Raw genomic sequence first — 26,387 nt, 5'->3', positions numbered from 1 at the left:
GGAACTAGTCGACATGTTCTGACTGACCCAAAGAGCAGTCACTAACAATTCATATCTGTTTCACATAGTACAGAACATCCTATACTGCAATCTATTTTGTCCATGATTAAAGCTTAAGAAGCTGGAGAAAAGTAATTGTATGTTTTGGTACTTACACCACCAGTATGAGCTTCTATGAGTTCTTTTCTGTGTCATTTACAATCCTCAGTGGTATTGGGTAAGGTGCAGGTGTGCCGGGGGAAGTGGGCTATGCTATTATTGGAGAAGTCAGATGAGTGTAATGGGAGGAGTGGGAGGGAAGACCCTTCAGGTGAATATCCTAAGTTTATTATTGTTAAAGAACATTTGTGTATAGAGCATAGTGTTTTATATAGCTAGTAAAAGACAAAGTCCCTGCCCCAAAAAGCTTACAGTCTAAATTGATCATGGCAAGACAGAACCTGAGAGGAGATCACTATAGGCTAAAGGAGGAGAGAGAAAAGGAACATACAGAATAAGAGCACTTGTGGCACCTTAGAGACTAACAAACTTATTTGAGCATAAGCTTTAGTGGACTACAGCCCAATTCATCGGACGCACAGAATAGAACATATAGTGAGGAGATATATATACATACAGAGAACATGAAAAAGTGGGAGTTGCCCAACCAACTCTAAGAGGCTAATTAATTAAGATGAACTGTTGTCAGCAGGAGAAAAAAAAATTTGTAGTGATAATCAAGATAGTTTGACAAGATATTTAACATGGGGGAATTCAATGTGTGTAATGGAATAAGGTTGAAGTTGCTTGGGTATCATATTCTGTATCAGTTAAGTTTCTGTTTGTTTTTGATCATTTATGGTGCCTTGTGGAAATCCTGCCAACTCTTAAGATAAGTCAAATTAATCTTTGCTAAGAGTATGTAGTAAATACTGAAAAAGAAAACTACTCTTGTTCTTGTTTTATTGCTTAGGCCATATTGAAATGGAACTAAACTGGAACCTTGGCAGAGTCCTCCGTCCAGGCTCAGCCACAGTCCGGGTGACTGATTTGAGGTGGCAAGGTCTCCTGAATCCTAGCCCATTGGTAAAAGATGATGGAGAGCTACTTATGGATGAATACCTTTCCCCCAGTAAACTGGTGAGTGGCCTCTCGTTTTTTTAATGGATCTGTGAGGAGCACACTAGCATATAGTCACATTATCCTTGTTTGTTATCAACTTTAATCAAGATTGCATAAATATGGAATAGCTGACAATTAGAATTTCATGTAAAGTGACCGCTATCTTAAGATCATTTAACATATACATTTGTCTGTTTCATATATAAATATGACCCATGTAGTTCCTTCCATGTTTGTTATCGACCTAGCGAGGTAGGCATAAAATAGTGCATGTAGCATAATCATAATTCAAACCAAATCTAATTAATTCTTTCTGAAGTGCATTGAGTTCTATCAGAACATCAGAAGAGGGATTTCTACATGGACTGTGTGGTGGAAATTGGAAACGTAATTAATAATTTAATTTTTATTCCTGAATAGAGTAAAATCATCCAAACGCCACTCTCACTTGCCTATATGTTAGTCTTGAGAGCCAATTATAAAGTACTGAAAGTATTTTAAGTACTTTCTATATTTATCAAAGTGCCTATAGTTTTCCACTTCTGTCAAAGCATAATTGAAAGCCATTCTGCTTTTTGACAAGGGAAAATGATCTTGGTGCAGCCTCTTGTAAGAGAATGATGCATTGAAATCTATTGTGAAGAAACCCTTTATTTCACAGTGTGATGGTGCCACCTATAAGGCTTTATGGAATATATATAAAACACATTCTAGACATAACTAGAATGTGTTTTATATTACATGTGCCATGTAACATATCTCTGTAAAGGTCATGACCTACTGAATCTATTAATCCTATTTGTATGCATGTATCATTTTTGTATTTGAAGTTTATTAATATTGGCTGCATACTTGTTTGATTCTAAGTAGGCTATAGTGAAGCAGTTGGTCAGCTTCCTGATAAAAGACTATTCTCAGTAAGTGCCCCGTCATGAAACACTTAAGCCAACAATGAACTTGGAAACACCAATCCACATCTGGAGTTTCCCAGGAATGTGGATTGGCCGGTAAAGAACTCAGTCATGCATGGACATGTGTCTTGCCCAGGTGACTCCAATATTCCATTTTGTAGCTGGACTTTGCATAGGAGGGAGGAGGGGGTCTCCACCCACAAGAGAACATCTATTTAAGCCCAGGGGAGACCCCTCCATTTTGTCTTCAGCTGGCTAAAGAGAGAGCCTCTCCACCCCCAAAGATGCCTGAAAGAAACTGGAACAAAGGACAGTGACTGCAAGGGGGGTGAGTGATTGCTGGACCCAGACTAAAAGGAGATTAATTTGTAAAAGGAAGCAGTCTGGAAATGGTGAGGATCTTATTTGTATTATTTGTATTATTAGACATAGACAGTGTTTTATTTTATTTTGCTTGGTAATTCACTTTGTTTTGTCTGTTACTACTTGAAACCACTTAAATCCTACTTTCTGTATTTAATAAAATTACTTTTTACTTATTAATTAACCCAGAGTATGTGTCAATACCTGGGTGGGCAAACAGCTGTGCATATCTCTCTATCAGTGTTATAGAGGGTGGACAATTTATGAGTTGACCCTGCATAAGCTTTATACAGGGTAAAATAGATTTATTTGGGTTTAGACTCCACTGGGAGTTGGGCATCTGAGGGCTTGGCTACACTTACAAATTTGCAGCGCTGCAGCAGGGTGTGAAAACACACCCTCTCCAGCGCTGCAAATTGCGGCGCTGCAAAGCGCCAGTGTGGTCAAAGCCCCAGTGCTGGGAGCGCGGCTCCCAGTGCTGTCCGTTATTTCCCACAGGGAGGTGGAGTACGGACAGCGCTGGGAGAGCTCTCTCCCAGCGCTGGCGCTTTGACTATACTTAGCGCTTCAAAGCGCTACCGCGGCAGCGCTTTGAAGTGCTAAGTGTAGCCACAGCCTACGTGTTAAGGACAGGAACACTTCTGTTAGCTGCTTTCAGGTAAGCCTACAGCTGTTAGGGGACGTGATTCAGACCCGGGTCTGGGTTTGCAGCAGGCTAGCGAATCTGGCTCAAACCAGGCAGGGTACTGAAGTCCTAAGCTGATGGGGCAGGAAAGCAGAAGTAGTCTTGGCACATCGGATGGCAGCTCTCAAGGGCGGGGTTCTGTGATCCAACCAGTCACACACAGTATATGGTATTTACTGAGTAGTAGTGAAGAACAGAAACTGTTGGGGTTCTGAGAAGCTGAGGAACGCTGCGTTGTGGAGATCTAAGCAACAGAGAAGTTGCAATAAAGATTGCACCTCTCTGCATGTCACAGAGCTGAGCTTCATGGCAGAACTTTGTACAAGAGTGATGGGGCTGAGGTTGTGTTTTGGATAGGCCAGGGGAGTGGTGGGAATATGGTCATTGCATCTGTGAACTGCCTAGACCCACTGGGCCTCAACTCCAGATTTGTGGGAGGGTAAGTTGATGGCAACTAAAAAGCCAAATGAAAAATCAGTCATAGCTCTAGGAAGAACAGAAGTCTAACTCCGGTAAGTTTAAGTGCTCCTCTGCATTCTGCTCTACAAAGTACAGTGCAAGTACTCTGCTACTGGCTGTATACAGCAGCTCCTGGAGTCACGTGATTACCTCCGGTTCTAAGCTTTCATTTTAAGAAAACAAAAGCAATTTTGTAGCCCTCACAGTTGGGAAGAGAAAATTGAACATGTGACCTGAGTGTAATCAATACAGTGATGTTTGCTTGAGTTTGCAGACAGCCTCTGTCAATAGCCCTGAGCGGTGAAGAAGTGCAGTGGACCTTGCCACCCATACAGATCCACTCATCTGCTGTAAGTAGTGGGGGGTACCTCCGCTGCCACCACCTTTCTGGGGTAAGAGGTGAATCCTGTTGTTCCCAGGGGTGAAAGTAACTTAAAGGACTTACCGGTATGCTGGAGTCCTGAGTGGGGTGTGGCCTCAACCAGAAGAGGCGTGGCCTTTCAAGATTTAAAGGCCTTGGGGCTCCGGCTGTGGCTGGGAGCCCCAGGAACTTTAAATTACTCCAGAGCTACCAGCTGCAGAGGCACTGGGAGCCCTGGGGCTCGGGCAAATTAAAGGGCCTGGGGCTCCGGCCGCCGCGGAGCTCCAGGCCCTTTAAATCACTGCAGGAGCCCTGCGGCCTCTACCCTGGGGCGGCAGGGCTAGGGCTGGGGTAGCCGTGGCAGGGCTCCGGCGGTGATTTAAAGGGCCCAGGGCTCTGGCCGCTGCGGCATATATAAGTTTTATATATAGTGTGGACTAAAAAGTGCCCAGGATTTTAGGCAGTGCTGTTGTAGCCAGGTTGGTCCCAGGATATTAGAGAATCAAGGTGGGTGAGGTAATTTATTTTATTGGACCAATTTCTGTTGGTGAGAGAGACAAGCATTAGAGCTACACAGAGTTCTTCACCTTGAATGGTCCCTTAGGGTACGTCCAGACGGGTAGCGATCGATTTATCGAACATGTTCCCCGTTGACTCTGGAACTCCACCAGAGCGAGCAGCGGTAGTGAAGTCGATGGGAGAGCCGCAGCTGTCGATCCCGTGCCGTGAGGACGAGAGGTAAGTCGGAATAAGATACATCGATTTCAGCTACGGTATTCCCGTAGCTGAAGTTGCGTATCTTACATCGACACCCCCTCCTCCCCCCAGTGTAGACCAGGCCTTAGAATATGTGCTAGCTACTTATGCTAAATGATCTGTTCCACCTTGCATTTTGCTGTGACACTCTAAGTACCTATCCCAGACCTGAGGAGGAGCTGTGTAGTTCAAAAACTTGTCTCTCTCACCAACAGAAGTTGGTCCAATAAAAGATATTGCCTCACCCACCTTGTCTCTCTAAAGTAGCCTTTTGCTTTCTTAGGGAGCCTTATCCAAACCCAGTGAAGTCAATGAAAAGATACCTATGGACTTCAGTGGGCTTTGGATAAGGTTTTAAGGCATTACTTCAGCCAGCATATATCCCGTCTCTTTCCAAAGCCGTATTGCTTTTTATTAAATAATAAACTATTATGAGAAAAGCTTTAATGTTACCATCATCCCTAGCAACTGAAATTTCATTATACACTTTATTTCTTGTATTAACAACCAGTTAGATCCTCCTACAAATATGAATCTCTTCCTTTTTTTCAGGTTTCAGAATGGTAGCCATGTTAGTCTGTAGCAGCAAAAAGAACGAGGAGTATTTTTGGCACCTTAGAGACTAACAAATGTATTTGGGCATAAGTCTTTGTGGGCTAAAACCCTCTTCATCGGATGCATACAGTGGAAAATACAGTAGGAAGATATACACCTCTACCCCGATATAACACAACCCGATATAACATGAATTCGAATATAATGCGGCAAAGCAGTGCTGGGGGGGGGTGCATTCTGGTAGATCAACACAAGTTCAATATATCGCAGTTTCACCTATAACGCGGTAAGATGTTTTGGCTCCCGAGGACAGCGTTATATCAGGGTAGAGGTGTATATACACAGAGAACATGAAAAAATGGATGTTGCCGCGACATCCATTTTTTCATGTTCTCTGTGTATATATATCTTCCTACTGTATTTTCCACTGCATGCATTCAGTGAAGTGGGTTTTCGCCCATGAAAGCTTATGCCCAAATACATTTGTTAGTCTCTAAGGTGCCACAAGTACTCCTCGTTCTTTTTCCTTTTTTTCAGTGAAGCTAAAGTAGTTTACTTTGTGTCCACACCCTAGTGGATTGGATCAGGTCCAAGTACTTCAAGGTTGCATGTTTTCATATTGATAGGGAAGCCCACTTATCAGAACAAGTATTAAATGAATGTGTTTTGTCTATCTGATTTCTACTGTATATGGTCACTTATTTGCCCTGGAACCTGACTTTTGTGTTGGCATTATTGGAACACACTTCCTCTTCAAAGGAAAAATTATATGACATTGTCAAGGAAACATTAACAATGTTTACAGCTTGTTTTAATAACATATCTAATTTATCTATTCTTTGACCTTTATGTTGATCAAGTTGAAACAGCTGCTTCCATAAAGTCACTTCCTCAGCTTTTTCAAATGTAAAAATAGAGGCACTGCTCAAACACTTAATCTGAAACAAATCTTCATGTGGGAAGCTTTTAAAACAACCACATGCCATTAATTATCAAGATGTGTGAAAGGCTTGGTTTTATTTTTAAAAGCATATTTACAGTATCTTTCTTATTGTCTGTTTAGCTGTGAAGATTTTGGGTGTTATTGCTGTGTTATAATCTCTGCAGTCTTCCAAAAAAATAATTGAATACAAGAGTGAAATTAAAATAAAATTCACACACACACACTAAAGCCAGATGTATTTTTGATTCATGTAAGAACACGCTTAGGATCTGATCTTTCAAACTGTTGCATGTGGGCAGACCTCTGCGCCTGCACTGAGCTCCACCAATGGGTCTCTGTACAGACTCAGTAAGGGTATGTCTACACTACAAGAGTAGTTCGATTCAACTTAATTCAAATTTGTGGAATCGACCTTATGAAGTCGAATTTGTGTATCCACACTAAGGACAGTAATTCGACTTTGTGATTCCGCACTAACGGGGCCAGCATCGACTTTGGAAGCGGTGCACTGTGGGAAGCTATCCCGCAGTCCCCGCTGCCCATTGGAATGCTTGGTAGAGCCCCCAATGCCTGCTGGGGGAAAAAATGTGTCGAGGGTGGTTTTGGGTAACTGTCATCATTGAACCGTCAATCACGCCCTCCCTCCCTCCCCGAAAGCACCTGTGGGCAATCTGTTTGTGCACTTTTCTGGTCAGTGACAGCGCGGACGCCACAGCACTGCGAGCATGGAGCCCGCTGCAGTTATGGCCGTTTTCACCTCCTCGCACCTTATCGTCCACCTCTTCCACAGTCAGCTGCTGAGAAATCGGGCTACTTTTCAATGGTGCTGCAAGCACTGGTGGACCATAGGGGACGTTTTACCAACATCAACGTCGGGTGGCCAGGCAAGGTTCATGACGCGCGTGTTTTCAGGAACTCTTGTCTGTTTAGACGCCTGCAGGAAGGTAGTTTCTTCCCGGACCACAAAATAACTGTTGGGGATGTGCAGATGCCTATAGTGATCCTCGGGGACCCAGCCTACCCGCTAATGCCTTGGCTCATGAAACCCTATACAGGCGCCTTGGACAGCGACAAGGAACTCTTCAAGGAGTAGCGAGCAGCGTGACCTGTGACTGTTCAGTTTCTTTACAGGGAAGCTGAACCTGCCCCTGTTTCTTTACTCAGTTACTGTTGACTATCCTCTGCAGTTACATACCCCGTTCACCCCATTTCCCCCACTTCCAACACACGTGTAAAAATAAAATACATGTTCCATTGTTACTTAAGAAAGGTTTCTTTATTAATGACTTTGCGTTAAAGGGTTGAAACTGGGACGCAGACTGTGCTGGGTAGGGTGTGCGGTGATGTAAAGACCGCCTCTGAACTCGAGGAATGACAGGCTCCTGCTCCTAGAGCGGTCCGCAGTGCCAGACTGGTTGTTTCAACGGAGCCTGCCATCCTTCCTTTTTGGGATTCTGTGTGCGGGGGCTATGTGACCTTGTGGCGGAGGAGGACGGATACAGATTCCTCTGCTGCGTGACTCAGCGGTCCAGGACAAGGACCGCTGCATAAGATCTGTAACCGCCCTCCCCCGCTACAAAGTCACATCCCCCCCACCCACACAGAACCTGGAAACCACCTCCCATACCGACCAGAGTGCCTACTGACTGCACTGTGTGTGTGACCTGCTGCTGATCCTGCCCCCGTGTCTGTACCCTGGTAAAGGTGACTGTCCTGTCCAATTACCAACCCCCTTCCCCCCCTTCAAACACAGTCTCCTCTAAAAGAACATGACGGAAACAGTAATTAACAGAAAAGTATTTGTTATTATCAACTAGCCAGTTAGGGGATGAAAATGGGACGGGGGCTTGGGTGAGGCGGGAAGGAAAGGACTTCTCAAAATTTAGGGTATGAGAGCTTTTGGGTACTTGAGCACTCTGCTGGGGTGCAGTGACAGTTTTAATGCCCCCTGCTGCCCCTCCTTCTGGTTATTTTGGGTGAGGGGGGTATGGGACTTTGTGGCGGGGGAGGGCGGTTGCAGATACACTGCAGGGGGGCTCTGTCCTCCTGCCTGCGGTCCTGCAGAACATCCACAAGGCGCCGGAGCGTGTCCGTTTGCTCCCTCATTAGTCCAAGCAGCGTTTGAGTCGCCTGCTTGTCTTCCTCACGCCACCTCTCCTCCCGTTCGCTGTGTGAGCGCTGGTACAGAGAGAGGGTCTCCCTCCACTGGCTCTGCTGGTCCGCCTCGTCTCGGGAGCAGCCCATAAGTTCAGCGAACATCTCGTCCCATGTCTTTTTCTTTCGCCGCCTAATCTTTGCCAGCCTCTGTGAGGGGGATGCTGTGGCAGGTCTGGAGACAGTCGAAGCTGTGTGATGGGAAAAAGGGAGTGAATTCCTTGCAAAGATACATTTTTGCGAACAATGAACGCAGTCTAGTCTGTGTCTGTGAACAAGAGCATGCACAGCACCTATCTCGTGCGCACTCCTGCTGCAGGCAATCCGGAAAGCATAAACTCTGCCCCTGTTCCACCCCATCGCAGTGTCCCCCAACCCTTGGAATTCCGGGTTGAGATCCCAGTGCCTGATGGTGCAAATTTCATTGTCGCGGGTGGTTCTGGGTACATGTAGTCACTCATTCCTTCCTCTGGGAAAGCAACGGCAGACAATCATTTCAAGCCCGTTTTCCCTGGATTACCCTGGCAGATGCCATAGCGTGGCAACCATGGAGCCTGTTTTGCCTTTTGTCACTGTCACCGTATGTGTACTAGATGCTGCGGACAGAGGCGATTCAGCAGCGCTACACAGCAGCATTCATTTGCTTTTGCATGACAGCAGAGATTGTTATCAGTCATACTGTACCAGCTACCATGCCATTGTAAATTGGCAAGGTGATGATGGTTACCAGCCGTATTGCATTATACCTTCTGCTGCTGTCATAGGTTCCCCTAGCCAAGATCAGCTGGGGGCGCAAAAGACAAAACTGGGAATGACTCCCCGAGTCAATCCCTCCTTTATGGTATCTAAAAATAGAATAATTCCTGCATAGAATATGGGGCTAGTGTAGTAGAGATCCAGTGTTTCAGAGAACCAGAGAGCACAGCCGCTCCGTGTCAGATTATGCAGGAATGATGAGCTGCATGGCATTCAGAGGGGGTGCTCCTGCAACAACCCCACCTGTTGCTTCCCTCCTCCCCCAGCCTTCCCGGGCTACTGTTGCAGTGTCCCCTGATTTGTGTGCTGAAGTAATAAAGAATGCAGAAATAAGAAACAGTGACTTGTTACTGAAATGAAATGAGGGGAAGGCAGCCTCCAGCTGCTATGATTGTCCAGACAGGACATTAAGCAGTGTGGGGGAGAGGAAAACAGCATCCTGCTGCTATGACAGTCCAGGCAGTACAGAATCTTTTCTTTACACATGAAGGGCGGGGGCTGATGGAGCTCAGCCCCCTGTTGCTATGATGAAGACGGTTAGCAGGCCGTCTACTTATGAGCTGATGACGAGGACGGGTACCAGTCGTATTGCACTACACCATCTACAGCAAGGCTGATGATGACGACGGATATCAGTCTTACTGCACCATCAGCCACCCATGAGGCGGGGGCGGGGGAGAGGATGCTACAATACAGTGCCGCAGCATCGCGTCTACCAGCAGCATTCAGTACACATAGGGTGACATTTAAAAGAGTCAAGAGACGATTTTTTTTCCTTTTCCTTCTGGGGGTGGGGGAGGGGAGTACATTGACGAGCTATGCCCTGAACTGCCGCGGACAATGTGTTTGACCGTACAGGTATTGGGAGATCAGCCAAGAATGCAAATGCTTTTCGGAGACTGCAGGAACTGTGGGATACCTTGCGTCCTCAGTCCCCCCTCCCTCCATGAGCGTCCATTTGATTCTTTGGCTTTCCGTTACGCTTGTTACGCAGCAGTGTGCTGAATCTCTGCTATGCCGTCTGTCCGGAGATTTTTTAAAAATACTTTGGACCAGGCGTAACATTACAGTAATTCCCCTAATTAGATGCAGGAGTCTCCGAGCGAGATCACCCTGAGGACGGTCACTGAAGGAGATAGAGAGCGCATGCTGCGTGAAAGCCAGCACAAACCAGGGCCCTATGCAGCCGTGCTCGGGGAGGCAATGCTCCCTGAGTACCTCATGAAAGCCTGGCGCGGAAAAGTGTGCTACCACGGAGCACCCAATAAGGCAGCTCTCCCCAGGAACCTCCTGCGGAGGCTTTTCGATTACCTCCAGGAGAGCTTTGTGGAGATCTCCCAGGAGGATTTCTGTTCTATCCCCATATATATAGACCTCCTTTTCACATAGTTCAGATTCCTGTTCCATTAATAATAAAAGTTTACATGTTTTAAGCACTTACCGACTGATCCTTCCCCTGATTCAGGGTCTGGGTTAACGGCCGGGGAGGGTTGGTAGGGGCTCTCCGTGAGGGTGATGAAGAGATCCTGGCTGTCGGGGAAACCAGCGTTGTAAGCGCTGTCGCCTGCCTCGTCCTCCACAAACCCTTCCTCATCTTCCCCGTCCGCGAACATCGACGAGGAACTGGCCGTTGACACTATCCCATCGTCAGAATCCACGGTCACTGGTGGGGCAGTGGTGGCAGGCTCCGGAGCGTCCGTTTGCCGCTTTGGTCTTCTGGTAGTCTTGTCTCAGGTCCTTGATTTTCAGGCGGCACTGCGTTGCATCCCAGCTGGATCCTCTGTCTGTCATGGCTTTGGAGACCTTCTCGTAGGTCTTTGCATTCCTTTTTTTGGAGCGCAGCTCCTAAAGCACAGACTCCTTGCCCCACACACCGAGCAGATCCAAGACTTCCCGGTCAGTCTATGCTGGGGCCCTCTTTCTATTCAGAGATTGCCTGGACTCCTCTGCTGGAGAGCTCTGCATCGTTGCCGGTGCTGCTGAGCTCGCCCCGATGTCCAACCAGGAAATGAGATTCAAACTGGCCAGACAGGAAAAGGAATTCAAATTTTCCCGGGGCTTTTCTTGTGTGGCTGATCAGAACATCCAAGCTCGGACTGCTGTCCAGAGCGTCAACAGATTGGTGCAGTGTGGGATAGCTCCCGGAGCTACTAAGGTCGATGTCCGTCCACACCTAGCCTAATTCGACATGGCCATGTCGAATTTAGCGCTACTCCCCTCGTCGGGGAGGAGTACAGAATTCGAACTAAAGAGCCCTCTATGTCGAATTAAATGGCTTCCTGGTGTGGACGGGTGCACGGTTAATTCGAATTAACGCTGCTAAATTCGAATTAAAGTCCTAGTGTGGACCAGGCCTAAGTTGCAGGATCAGGAGCCTTATTTCCCCCCCACACACACACACACACCATGAAGCATTGTGTAAGCCCCCACTGAAATCTGTGATGCTCCATGCAGGCACAGAGATCCAGCTGCACAAAGCATGTTGCAGGCTCAGGGCTTTACTTCTTGGTTTATAGTTCTACAGGGTGTTCCACTCTTGCATCTGATTCTTGTTTTATGGAGGCACGGTTGGTTTAAGGAAATATTGGTGTTATCTTCATGGTATAGTTTTGATTCTTTTTATTAGTGTTCTCTGGCACTGTGTGAAATCCCCCAGTGAAGATTTCAGATTAAGGATTGGTGAAGAGGCTCTGTTGCTAAAGACTCTCAAAGTGGTGCAATATTTCTATTGTTTTGCCCCTTTGAAAGTTTTTTTTTTCCTACAGATGGGAAGAATTTGGCCCAAACTGATTAACTGTGAGGAAAATACTCAAAGTGTAATGCTTAGTTTGTCAGGCCCGTATCCCAGACTTCCCATTCGGTTTGGTTCTGTATTGAAAGTAATGGTTGCACCTGGCTGGAATTACTAGTTTGATTTTCAATTTTGAGAGACAAACCTTATGTGGGTGTCAGGAAGAATCATCTCTTCCTTTGCAGATTAAGTCCATTTTAGAAAGTCAAATGCTCTTCCAAATATTTCATGTTATTAAAAATAATCTTTTCTGTGACATTCTATACCTTGGGGGAGTGTACTATAACCCCCATATTCCTCATTGTCATATAATCGTGATCTTACGTATAAAGTATGCCTTGTAAGGTATCAGGGGAAAGGTTATAATCTGCTGAAAGTCATTTCTCTATCCATATATGTGTATCATTAATGCACATGAAGTTATGAGTATTGTGTTGTATGGTGGTCACTAAAATATGCTGTAAGTTGGGGAATCAGCCAGACATTAGCTCCCCAGAGGCAACAGCAAGGAAAGTAACCAATGCCCGGGTGGAGTGTCAAACAATCCATCAACAGCCACTGTCCAGCAAGGGAACTACAATGCAATGACTCACCTGCATGAGGCCATACCAGGGGAATTGCTCAGCCTTGCTTGGAGAGACTCAGCAATGCCCCCAGACATGCCTGGATTTGTGCTCCCCAAGCACATGGACTGAGGGCATAAAACTGACAGAGTGGATACATACTGGGCCCATCTCCTGCCCCCACCTTCGCTGCAAGCAACTAAGGGCTTGTCTACACTGGCAATTTACAGCGCTGCAACTTTCATGAAAAAACACCCCCCTGAGCGCAGCAAGTTTCAGCGTCAGTATAAACAGGGCCCCAGCACTGAGAGCTGCACTCCCAGCGCTGGTAGCTACGCTTCTCATTGAGGTGGGTTTTTTTAGAGCACTGAGAGAGCTTTCTCCTAGTGCTGTGTCGTGACCACATAGGGCATGTTAAAGCCGTAGCAGTGCTTTAGCGTTGCCAGTGTAGACTAGCCCTAAGACACTGAGAAGAAGACAAGACTCCATCAGAGGAGATTGGCCCAGGTTTAAGGAACAAACCTGTATATTAAGGACTGCAATATCCAGTGAGGTGAGAAAAACTGCTTAATCTAGATGTTGCCTTGTCTAATAGGGTTGAGAGTTTAGACTGCATGCTTATATTTTCTTTTGGTAACTACTCTGACTTTTTGCCTATCACTCAATATCACTTAAAATCTACCTTTTATAGTCAATGCATTTGTTTAATTGTTCGTATGTACTCACTGGTAAAGATAAAGTGTGGGGCAAATCTACTCAGGTTGGCAAAGGCTGGTGTATGTCCATTTTCCATTGTTGAAGTGGTGAACGAATTAATAAACTTGCACTGCCCATCCTGAGCAGTGCAAGACAGTATATTCCTGGGGTCCAGTGCTGAGCGATGGGGGGATTTGGCTGGTGCCTTTCTCTGTGTGATTCATGGGTGGGTCTGGAAGCACTCATGCAATCTAGCTGGGTGTGGGGCTCCACATGCTGTTGTGCTGAGTGATCACAACTCCTGGAGGGGTTGCTGCTGTTCACTAGCAAGGCATTGTGAGAGACAGCCCAGGCTGGGGAGAGTTCGGGGGGCACAGTCCCAGGCTACATCCTGGTCCCAGGCTGCACCCTACAGGGATTCCATCACAATTTCCAGTTCTGAATTTCTGATGCTGTCAAGGTTTGTGTGTGTGATCTCTACAGCTGAAAGGAAACATTTTACTTGTCTTGATTTTTATTGATCTTGCTCCACTACCTTGCCTGATAAATTGCAGCAGTGTTTTGCTCTGCAAAGTGCTATACACATATTCAGAAGTGGTTGTTACTTCCATTGCTGTAGAGAGGTTGGGATGTATTTCATGTGCTATATGCTCATTCTCTTGGGAGAAAAGAATATGTCGGAGGGTCCTGCATCTACAGATTGGATTCTTACTGAACTGACTAAATACTTTCCTTTTTTTGCTTGGCTGAAAGTTTGCCTCTGAGGTGTAAACAAAATAAATTTGACAAGAAAGCCACAGATGGAGCAAACAAGTGCAAATCTTGATGAACGATTACAAGTGCGGTAAAGGTCTAGAAGAAGGAGAGAGAGGGAATTGGCTTCATTGGAATTTTATGACTCTCTGCACTAGTGTAGCTCACTATGGATGTTAAGGAATTTCTGCGCCAAGACCCCATTTAGTCCCAAGTCTTTTCTTCTATGCATTTTTACCTAATTTTTAATACTGTTAGAAAGTATAGTGAAAGCTTGCATCTGTTGTAATAGAGTGTTTATCCTGGTGTTTAAACATCTGACGTTGCACACTGAAAACATCCTGACAAAAATCTTGTTCATTTTTTTTCATAAATCAGATTTTGATTTTACACAGTCATGTCTGCTTAGCTAATATACCATAATAACAAATTAAAAATTCTTATCATGTAATGAGTTTGTTGCCTCAATGTTGTATCACTCTAGCCTTAACTACTTGGTAGGTCAACAAGGTCAAGAATCATTGCATAACAAGTAAATCTTTTGGTATATCTTTTGGTGTATCTACCCATGGGAAGAGGGAGAATCTTTAAAACAAATTAAAAACAAAAACTGATATAAAAATGTGCATCTCTTCCTCACCCATTCCAGCAAAAACCTTGAATGTTGTATACAATTAAAATTGAGAATTTATTACAGAAAATATAAGAACTGATATTGGGAGATGTTCAGCACCTCTTGAAAGGTCCTGAGTGCCGTAAATTTCTTTTGAAGTCAGGGTCATTGAGGGTTCTCAGCAACTCAGCATGGAAAATATGCTGTTCAGTAGTTAAACATTTAAGCGCCAATCCTTCAAATTGCTCCTAAGGTTCCATCCTCATCCTAAACTCTGCCACCAGTACCCTCTCCTACTCTCCACATAAAGGCCAGGAAACACTCCATTCCCACGCATCTTCCTTCCATCCACACTTTTGTTTATATGTTGGAGGCCCAGCTTAACCTCTCAGCATCAGCTGGAAGGGGGAGTAGGTAATGCATATGCACAAGGTGGCAGAATGAAAGTTAGTGAAGCGATGCTGGGTGTTTCCAGCCTATACATGGGGGGCATATGGCTGACAGAGGAAAGGTTCATAATGGAACCTTAACTGAGAATTTCCTGACTTTGTATTGTGTAAATTCTCAATTAAAAAGTTCTAGTAAATTTAATTTTAAGAGGAATAAATTATTAGCCTTATAGCAACATTAACATTTTTTTGTGGGGGAGTTTAAGCTACAGTTGGAAACATGAGCTTAGAATATCTGTGAAAAGCAAAAAAACATGAATGGACATGACTCCAGTATTTGCATACAGGTATAGTATTTAGTCAGAAAATCAGCTCACCATTAAGGAATTCTTAAATTTGTCAAATTAAGCAGAACCGGCAGAACAAACGTACAGCTTGGAAAAGCTTCTATGACAACTGTACACAACTTGCTCTTCAAGGCTTTGTATAGCATCTCTGCTTGTAGAGGAGTGCATACAAAATCTGAGGAATAGCGAAAACATTAGTTGTATGCACTAGTATTAAACAAATGTTACATGCCAGTTAAGGAATTTATATAGAGAGGTTGCAAGAAGGACTAGAATCTAATTTCCTAGCATTCCCAGGTGACTGTTCTGGCAGATGAGAAGCACTGTCAGATCAGAAAAGTTTTATTTTATGTTTTGTTTTATTTTAACTCAGAACTCTATGTAAAATATTTATTGCCTTTACTTGTCATTAGGAAGAATAGCTTTCTAACCTAGAGCAAACTTTACCATTAAATCCCTGTCAGCCCCTTCTGGTGATAGGAGTGGTGCATAAGAGACCATGGAGTATTTTGCTAAAAATACTGGCAGTTTAGATTACTAATTTGTCCCTACAGTTTCACATGGGAAAATGCTTTGAGCCGTTTGTCCTTTAGGAAGGAGGCACAGAGATGTCAAGTGAACTGTGTGTGTCTCTGTTATACTAACAATACATCAGTACTCAAGGAATTGCAAAATACTTTTCACATAAATCTCTCCTTATAAATAAATAAATAGTACATGCTCAGAAATTCATTTGTTTAACCTCTGATGTATAGAAAACTTAGGGCAGCCCATAGTATTTGCTTGGCTGGATCAGACTATTGGGTCATGTAATTAAGCATCCCACATCAGAAAGGGATTAATATCTGATTCTTCAGAAAGTAACCTGCTCTGCCCATAAAATACCTAGTTTTTTTGTGCAGTGCTTTATGTGGGTGTGGGATGGGGAATTCTTTCCTGATACAAACAGATGATCATTTTATCCCCTGAGGCACGAGTTTTGATTTCTTTAAATTTATCTTTTCTCACAGTGATCATGAATTCATCCAGCCATCTTTCAAAATCAGCTGTTAGACCAGGTTGTCACTCCTTTCTGCCTGCTTTGGCTGGGACAAAGCAGCTGAAAACAATTGAAGATTCCTCTAGTGTAAAGGGATTCTCAGGGGGCATAGAGCCTGCATATCTAGCTTTATGCCTTTCCCCTTCCTGGCTCCTGGCACAGTAGACAATACTGGAGAAAAGAGGTATGGCAAGAGTGACTCTGTGCTCCAGCAGTTCCTAGCTACCAAAATGTCCGTTAGAGCTGTGGACAGCCATACCTTTGAGCAGCCCTGAGACATCTCTAATTTATGCCAAAAACTGTTTCAGCCCTTGGCTGGCCTCAAGAACAAAGAGGTACAAAAATGACTTAGATCCAGTTTTACCCCACTCTCCACTTTTATCTGCCCCAAACATTTTTCTGCCCCAGCTGAGATCTTGCCCATAGTGCTTGAGCTTTACTACTTATACTTACACTATATTTATAGCAGTAAATTCCACAGGTTGTCTGTATACTGTGTTGTGATGCTCTCCTCAGGGCAGCCCAGAACTATAAGCCATTGTGTTACCCCTCTGCCTTATCAAGAGTGAGCTTTCCTAGAGATTACACTGTGTCAGCTTCCTGGCACCTTAGTCTGTTTGGTTCCCCTCCAAACTCCTCAAGACTCTGCCAGTCTAAACCTTGCTTTGCAAGTAGTAATTAGCAAACCCAAGTTCCTGAGTTCTCCAGAGATGTCTCTGTACTCTCCAGTACCTCTCACTGAGCACTCACAGAAATTACTAAGTTCACTGCCTCTGGAGAAACAGTATACGGTCAGGTTTCAGAGTGGTAGCCATGTTAGTCTGTATCAGCAAAAACAACGAGGAGTCCTTGTGGCACCTTAGAGACTAGCAAATTTGTTTGGGCATAAGCTTTTGTGGGCTAAAACCCACTTCATCAGATGCATGGAGTGAAAAATACAGTAAGCAGTATATATATATTACAGCACATGAAAAGATGGGAGTTACCTTACCAAGTGGGGGGTCAGTGCTAATGAGGCCAATTCAATTAAGGTGGAAGTGGCCTATTCTCAGCAGTTGACAAGAAGGGGTGAATATAAACAGAGGGAAAATTACTTTTTTGCAGTGTTAATGAGGCAAATTCAATCAAGGTGGACGTCACCCATTCCTAGGGTGACCAGACGTCCCAATAAAATTGGGACTGTCCCAACCAATGTTTGGTCATGACTGTGGAAAATTTCTGGCACTATTATGATAGATCTCGCGCTTTCTCTTCTTGGGGGGGGGGCGTTCAGGGTGCCATTTCTTGCCCCTAAATTGGAATATTAATTGCCCACTAGTGTCCTAGAGGAGGGGAGTGGAGAGGGAGGGACCTGGGCCCGCCCTCTACTTCAGGTCCCAGCCCAGGGGCCCTGAGGATAGTGGTGAACCACTTGAACTGACGGTTCCTTCCCCTGGGCTACTTCCCTCTCCTGCCCTTCAGCTTGTGGGGGGGCTTCCTGCCCTCCCTCTGCACAAGCCAGGTGCCCCTTACCTATGGTCTAGGCCTTTTTAGCCCACCGCAGCACTTCTCCAAACTGTCCTCTGCTTCAACACCAATTCTTTCTGCTCCAACTCCTCCAAACTGTCTGATTGAAGCATGGGTTTTTATCATGTGACTGACTTCAGGTGCTCTAATTGGCGTCAGGTGCTCTAGTTAATCTATAGCAAACTTTCTTCCCCTTACAGGGAATAAGGCTCCCTTCTAACCCTCTCCTGCTGCCCTCTGGCCATGCTGTATCACAGACGCAATTTGTCATGATATTTTGCGGCACTCTGCTTTTTTTTTCCCCTCCGCCAGCGACCCCCCCTCATGTGTACCAATATTTTCTTCCTCTCATTTGGTCACCCTACCCATTCCCAACAATTGACAAGAAGGTGTGAATATCAACAGAGGGAAAATTACTTTTTGTAGTGACCCAGCCACTCCCAGTCTTTGTTCAGGCCTAATTTGATGGTGTCCAGTTTGCAAATTAATTCCAGTTCTGCAGTTTCTCATTGAAGTCAGTTTTTTGAAGTTTTTTTGTTGAAGAATTGCCACTTTTAAGTCTGTTATTGAGTGTTCAGGGAGATTGAAATGCTCTCCTACTGGTTTTTGAATGTTACAATTCTTGATGTCTGATTTCTGTCCATTTATTCCTTTGTGTAACGACTGTCCGGTTTGGCCAATGTACATGGCAGAGGGGCATTGCTGGCACATGATGGCATATATCACATTGGTAGATGTGCAAGTGAATGAGCCCCTGATGGTGTGGCTGATGTGGTTAGGTCCTATGATGATGTCCCTTGAATAGAAATGCGGACAGAGTTGGCAACGGGGTTTGTTGCAGGGATTCACTCCTGGGTTAGTGTTTTTTTTGTGTGGTGTGTAGTTGCTGGTGAGTATTTGCTTCCGATTGGGGGGCTGTCTGTAAGCGAGGAGTGGCCTGTGTCCCAGGGTCTGTGATAGTGAGGGATCGTCCTTCAGGATAGGTTGTAAATCCTTCATGATGCGCTGGAGAGGTTTTAGTTGGAGGCTGAAGATGACGGCTAGTGGCGTTTTGTTACTTTCTTTGTTGGGCCTGCCCTGTAGTAGGTGACTTCTGGGTACCCTTCAGGCTCTGTCAATCTGTTTCTTCACTTCACCAGCTGGGTACTGTAGTTTTAAGAACACTTGATAGAGATCCTGTTGGTGTTTGTCTCTGTTTGAGGGATTGGAGCAAATGCGGTTGTATCTTAGAGCTTAGCTGTAGACAATGGATTGTGTGATGTGGTCTGGATGAAAGCTGGGGGCATGTAGATAAGTATAGTGGTCAATAGGTTTCTGGTGGTGTTTATGTGACCATTGCTTATTTGCACTGTAGTGTCCAGGAAGTGGATCTCTTATGTAGACTGGTCCAGACTGAGGTTGATGGTGGGGTGGAAATTGTTGAAATCCTGGTGGAATTCCTCAAGGGCCTCCTTCCCGTGGGTCCAGATGATGAAGATGTCATCAATGTAGTGCAAGTAGAGCAGGGGCGCTAGGGGACGAAAGCTGAGGCAGCATTGTTCTAAGTCAGCCATAAAAATTTTGGCATACTGTGGGGCCATAGAAGTGCTGGCGACTTGAAGATATAAATCATCCCCAAATCTGAAATAGTTGTGGGTAAGGACAAAGTCAGAAAGTTCAGCCACCAGGTTTGCCGTGACATTATTGGGGATACTGTTCCTGATGGCTTGTAGTCCATCTTTGTGTGGAATGTTGGTGTAGAGAGCTTTTTTGTTAGTCTCTAAGGTGCCACAAGGACTCTTCGTTGTTTCTACATCCATAGTGACTAGGGTGGTGTTTTCTGGAAGATCACCAGTGGATTGTAGTTTCCTCAAGAATTAAGTGGTGTATACAGTCAGTTGGTTTAACGGAGGACTCACATTTAGTTCAGTATAATAGCACTAAGATGGTTTATAGTAAAATTATAAAGAAGTTTATTAACAAAGAATAGACATTTAAGTGATACTAAGCAGAGGTAAGAGAAACAGAAAATGGTTACAAACAAAACAAAAAAACACATGCTTTCCATCCAGTGTCTAAGTCTAACTTTAGGAAGTTTGACAAAGTGGGAATGTTCTTAATGTTTTCTCTGAATACTGTATGGGTGCCTCAGTTTCCCCTATGCATTTCTTAAGTATCTAGGTGGTGGGATAAGAGTGTGTGATTGTTGCAGAGCCCTAGAGGGCCAGTGTGAACTGTCTGCACAGAGAATGGCTGACATCCTGTCTCCTGGCAAATCACGCCCTGCAAGGTGCCAACTAAAGGTGTTGGAGAACAAAGAGATCAGGTGGCCTCCTTGCCTGGGAAAGAGACAAAGGCCAGAGTTAGGGCTGGAGGGGGATTCAATTTGGAGCTGGCTGGGGAAATGGAGGGAGGCCCAGCACTATGGACTGGGTTCCCTAACCCCCAAGATGGACCTGAGTGAGGGGTCCTGTTGTCTGTACCTACAAGCTCTGTTTTGGGCTGTATTCCTGTCGTCTAATAAATCTTCTGTTTTTCTGGCTGGCTGAGAGTCACGGTGAATCGCAGGAGGTAGGGGGTGCAGGGCCCTGAGTCCCCTACATTCCCTGACAGCAAGCTATATTTTTCTCTTAAACAGTTTCTCACTTACAGCAGCTCCTGCCCGTCAGGCCAGGAGGATCACCCATTCACTTGCTCAGAGGGTGCTGTTCCCTGTGTACCCTAAGTGATAGATAACTAGAGGGTTGTCTTCCTTTCTTTTCATAGTCCAGTAAGATTTTGAAAAATATTCTTTGAAAAGTAAACCCAGACAAAGTTCCTCTTCCCTGCTGGGTTGTAGACGCCATGCTGTCTTCCTCATCCTTTGGTCAACTTTTTTTTTCAATTGGCTTAATCACTTTGTTTACTTTAGATGTAATTGTACTTCCAGTGTCTCTTGCCTCACCTTGCTCAATTTACATTGGCGACACAGGCAAACAGCTGAAATAACTTTCCTTTGTCTAGGACAGGCTTGATTTATGCATTGTCTCCTAAACACATTTTAAGAATATATTTCCAACATGCATATTTCATTCTTTATCCACAACCCGTACATACAAAAAAAAGGGTTTGGACGGAATGCTGCCCCTTGGAATCTGCTACCCCAAGCACCAGCTTGCTCGGCTGGTGCCTGGAGCCGGCCCTGCACGTTGATATGAAAGATGCTTCATATTTCCAACTACTTTAATATTCCATGAAAAATGCCTTTGGAATAAGAATTTCTCCATCTATTCTTCTTCTCTAACTTCTTCACAACTAAACTGCCCTCTATAACTGCCCTCTCTGCCTTCTGTTTGCTAAAGAGCTTATATGCAATGTTGTTGTAGCCATGTTGGTTCAAAGATTAGAGAGACAAGGTGGGTGAGGGAGTATCTTTAATTGGACCAACTTCTGTTGGTGAGAGAGACAAGTTCAGAGCTCTTCTTCAGGTCTGGGAAACATACTCAGAGTGTCACAGATAAATACAAGGTGGAACAAATTGTTTAGCATAAGATTTCAGGGAACCATTCAAGGTGAAGTGACCCGTTAACACCCCTCCAGGAGGGAAGGGAAGTGGGAGGGGAAGGCAGCTGCAGGGGCAGGAGTTGTTAGTGGGTTATAGATTGTTGTAATAAGCCATAAATCCATTTTCTTTATTCAGTCCGTGATTTGTGTCTAGCAAAGTTATGAATTTAAGCTTCCAACATCATCTTTAGAAGGTGTTGTGCAGGTTTCCTTTGAGGAAGAGGACTGATAGGTCAGATATAAAGTGATTGCTTCACCTGCAGGTGAAGATGCTCTTTTTAATAAACTTGCATACTCTTCCTGTGGTAGCAGTGTCACTTGAAAGGGGCTTACCTGCTCTGCTGCTGTCTGTCATGCCAGGTACTCCTTCCTCATTGTTGCCTGTTGTACCAGGTGTGTCATGAGGTTGGTTCCATGGTGATTTTAGTAAAACATGAGCAAATGGAAGAAGCTCAGCTGAGCTGATGGAGTTAAGAACTGGGAGCCAAACAGTTAAAGTATTTGGAAGACTCTCATGAGCATGTTAAATAATAAAGAAATAGATACTCACATGAGCACAATATGCTCCCCCCCTCCCATGCTTAGTCTGCATGTTCCTGGCTAGACACACTTGGCCTGGAGCCGTAGGTGTAATGATGCTGTCTGTGGTAAGCTTCTCTCAGAGCCCTACACAGAGCAGAAATCTAAGGGACTTTTTTAGCTGAAATCTGAGCAGGAGTTAATGATGCTAAAAATAAGGCTCCAACAGAGTCTTGTCAATGGCTTTTACTGCATAGCCACAACTAAGGGGAGTCAACAGCAGCACCACTCCTAAGAGAGTCCTGGTGGAGGTAGAGGCTGGGAAACTGCGCATAGGGAATGCAGAGGACGAAAGAGAGTCCTTTTCTGCAGATCTTTGAATCTGCTAAGTTTACAGGCCTCTGTGAATTGCCACAATCTCCTCCTCCCTGAGAGAAGGATCAGAAATGCTAAAGCAGCTGAGCTTCCTAATCCAGATTTACCCTTCTATGGGACTGTCACATGGCATCTAGCACTAAACCAGTAGGTGCACAAACCATGTCATCTGTTGGAAAAGCTTACTGCAACAGGGAGTGTAACAGTGAGGAATTTCTGATTTATTTTGAGGATAACGTCTCTTGGATTTGAAGAAAACTACCTCCATGGAAGCAGGGCAGTTTCTGTGGGAGACAAATATGAGTGCTTCTCTGTGGTGGTTGTGGCAGGGACACTCACTGAGGTTCTGGATGTGCTTGGGGAGCTTTAGGCTAGCGCTTTACGCCTTTTTACCTCTCGCCTAATAAAATCTAGTGGGAACAAAATACATTCTATACATTTTAATGGACCCAGTGATCTTAAAACTGTAGTTTAAAAATCAGTTTAACAAATACACCGCTACCCCAATATAACGTGACCCGATATAACATGAATTTGGATATAATGCGGTAAAGCAGCGCTCCGGGGGGGCTGTGCACTCTGGTGGATCAAAGCAAGTTCAATATAATGCGGTTTCACCTATAACGTGGTAAAAAATTTTGGCTCCTGAGGACAGCGTTATATCAAGGTAGAGGTGTACTTAAAACTCAGTTTTGTATTAATAGTGTCCTCTTTTAATGAAGAAAATGATTAGATGCACTAGGACTGAGTTTGATCCCCTCTCTGTAAGTGGACATGGCCCATTAAAGTTAACCATGTTGTGCCTACTTATATCACATCTCAGTTTCCCACATCTCTGTGTTAAGTGTCTAAAGATATTTCGACACTTAACTCCCATTGAAAACAATGGGAATTAGGTGCCGAATACCTTTGAAGATCAGGGATTACATGCTTGTGTTTTTTCCCAGAACACATAAATAGAAGTGGACTCATACATATTGTCTTTCCATAAGTCATTTCCCTGCCATTAATGTTATTCTCTGGATTAAAACAAAATAAACAAAGTATGCTGTAACTTTTTTAATATTAAAATTTCTTCTATACATGGGGACCAACTAATTGCTTTCTGCTCCCCCATCCTCTTCTTAATACAGAGGCAAAGGACAACCCAGATTGTATAAGGAAGAATGCCAGTATGCATGTGCATGCTGACTGTTGGAGCTTTTGGTTGTTTTGAGCCTGATCCAGTGAGGTATTGAGTGCCTCTTGCAAAGTATGGAATGCTTTCAGTTCGTATTATTTAGCACTTCACAGGATTTAGCCCTCTGACCAAGATCTTCAGAAGTGACTAAATATTTTGGGTGCCCAACTTTATAAAGGAGCCTGATTTTCAGAAGGGTGCGTGCTTAGCACTTTCTGAAAATCAGGCCCCATTAAGACATTTCACATTGGGCACTTAAAAATCACTAGTCACTTTTTACAGTTTTTTTTCCTAAGAGTGTAAACAGCATGACTATGAAAAAAAATATTATATTCATCTCACTATATACATGTCCTTGATTGCAGTACGCATCAAGAGCAAAATTCATCCCTGTGCAGAGTCCTAGCACAAAGCTTATGTAGTAGTTGAAACCACAAAATAATGCTTCAGTTAGACTTAACTAGTGTGTAGATCTTGTGCTGGGTCTCAGTGCAAGGGTGAATTTCACCCTGAGTGCAGATTTTTTTGTCACTGTAAACAATACAAGTGTTACATGCAATCCGGAGTGATTTGAAACTACTGGAAGAAATCAATTTAGAATATATTGGAAGATGGCCATTGTGATGTGGAGAACATGCTGCCAAAGTACTGGTTGGAAGCATTTCCACACCCTGTCACCTGCCTTACTCTCTGCGAGTTCACATCTATTTCTTCTTATCTTTACAGAAAGCGCTGACAGGGGTAGATGATCTTCAGCAAGTAAAGGCCCTAGAGATGCGTGTGGACACGAGAGAGAACAGCTTGGGAAACTTTGGTGAGAAAACACTTCATCCTGTGCTTAATCTCTTACCATTTTATTTATTTTGGCGTGAAGGAGAAGCATGCTGAACATGAGGGGCTGGTGGCTCAGAAGGCAGTGGAATGTGTGAAATAACAGTCTTGTTAGAGATTTTCTTAAAATACAGGCATCAGTCAGCATCTTGTCAGCTTTTTACTGTGAAGAGCTGAATAGAACCATAAATATTATATGTAAACAGGATGAACAATACCAGTTCAATTTCAGATCCATTCAGTTTGCGCTGCTTGTAGCTGGGCGATAAGATTTAGCTGATTTTGTTTTTCTGGTGTCTCATGCCTGATTTTATGCTGCTAGGATGAATAATGCTGCACTCAAAGGAAAACAAATAGGAAAATTCCAGTCTAGTTTAATTACCACTATTCCTGGATGTGATTGTTCAGAGACCTGTGAGCCAACTTCAAAATCACGAACTGCAGTAATCTTGAAGAGCTGCATTCAACACCCATAGTCTTTAAACTAGCGTGTGCAAGGTTTTCTGATCCATTAAGGCTGCTTTATGCTATTCCAGGTGCACAAAACAGCCTAAACTCATCTTAACTGCCCAGTAGAAGATTTTACTTGTAAATGGAAATCTTCTGGTGGCAATAGGTCCATCCTTTTGGTCCCTGATATAAAAGATGTCTGGGGGAAAAGGGGTACAGATAGGGGCCTCTATGTTCCCTGGCTGGTGGAACAGCCCCCATGGGCCATATGAAATGGGGTGAAAGGTAGTGCAATCCCGAGGCTGCTGATCAGATCAGAAGCTGCACAGTTCCAAGCTTTTTTTGGCCATCTTTGCCTTCCCATTCATAGTCCTGCAAAATGCGCATGTTAGCCACATCAGGCAGTCAGTCCCTTTATTCTTCAATCAATCTGTGGTAGCAGATGCAACAGAACTAATTTCCTCTTGTCCAGTTGTAATCATTGACAAGTCAAGTGACCAAGGTGTATTTGTTATCTCACTGCTATAGAGATTGGAAGATCCCAACTCATGCTGGCCTGCTTTCTTTTGCATAGAGTCAGTCTGTATCTGCTTACAGTACTTAACTATCTCATCCAGTCCTGTTAAAAATGGCACGTCTAACTATGCTAGAGAATGGGCTTGAGAGAGATTCTATGTGCACCACAATTTTGATGAATGCTGTCAATACTTGTCACTTATCAGTCTTCCCTGTGAATGTCAGTGGGCTTGAGAAGCAGGAAGTAAGGTACTTTGAGAGAACTCCTTGTACAGGAAAGTTTACATTGAGCTTGTCAGCGCCAACCCCCCAATTCTTGTTTAGCCCTTTCTTTCAGCAACATGCTAATTCTTATCATCACCAAAAACATCTCCACCGTGCTCCAACACAGAAACTATGGTACAGTGGGATGGTCTCGCTCCCTGTACCCAGAGACCAACTCCAGGAAGTGGGTGGCAGGGTATTTTCACTCAATGAACTCCTTCTCGCTTGCAGTCCACCAAAGTCTGTGGATGGCCACCTTTAGTATGCAAAGGCTGATCTTTTGAAGGAAGCCTTTTAATTTGGCAGAGATTTTGAGATAGTGGGTTGAGAAGTAAGGTTGTACGAGAGTTGTGTTGATTTGCCCAGCCATTTTGCACCATTTTCTTTGATAATTTTGATGCACAGATCTTTTTATGATATGCACATGATAATTTAGTGTATAATTAAATCCATCTCCTTTGCAGTTCATAATGCACTCAGATTTCCCTAACGGAGATGATGCATTGGGGGGACATGCAGGGTCATGTGCCCACACAGATTTGCTGCTTGGCTTGTACTGTGCATGCTCACACAGAGTGAACATGCTCAGTAACCCTGCTGAAGACAGCTGTCCTCACTGTCCCCCTCCACTATCGGCAGGCACTGGTTGTCTCCCTAAGGAAATTTCCTTTTGCCATTTCCATTCTTTTCTTCTCCAGAGCTGAGCTTCCATTCCTCCATATTTTTCCATTGTGTATGACAAGCCAGTTACAAGACATGCATCCTCCATGCCTTTTCAGCAGGGTGGTTGTTTTAAACCTGTAGCCCCTTCCATTGCCTGCTTCAGTCATTATCTCTGCTGTCTGTTCTTCCTCATATGCTTATGCAAAAAAATGGATCTGTTTATTAGATCTTCCCAATCATTCAGGCTAGAAAGAAAGAACAAAGAAAACTGTTTATTTACCATCTCACCGTTCTCTTTTCCTCTCTCATGTGTTCCCCTCAGGTAT

At 44.3% G+C, this 26,387-nt stretch overlaps 1 protein-coding gene across 3 annotated transcripts in view; it reads left to right on the top strand.

Annotated features, from left to right (window-relative positions):
• Window positions 1-26,387, top strand: part of LRRC56 (leucine rich repeat containing 56) — a 120,877-nt gene that overhangs the window by 23,316 nt on the left and 71,174 nt on the right. For all 3 annotated transcript variants that reach the window (XM_039535342.1, XM_039535341.1, XM_039535343.1), the window contains exons 4-5: window positions 953-1,119; window positions 24,064-24,151. In XM_039535342.1, the coding sequence (XP_039391276.1) occupies window positions 964-1,119; window positions 24,064-24,151 (244 nt within the window). In that variant the 5' untranslated portion in view covers window positions 953-963. The remainder of the gene's footprint in view (window positions 1-952; window positions 1,120-24,063; window positions 24,152-26,387) is intronic.

The sequence above is a fragment of the Mauremys reevesii genome, linkage group 4 (assembly GCF_016161935.1).
Source record: "Mauremys reevesii isolate NIE-2019 linkage group 4, ASM1616193v1, whole genome shotgun sequence".
NCBI lineage: Eukaryota > Metazoa > Chordata > Testudines > Geoemydidae > Mauremys > Mauremys reevesii.
The sequence above is the reverse complement of the archived record's forward strand: the minus strand, read 5'-3'. Positions and strand labels throughout refer to the sequence as shown.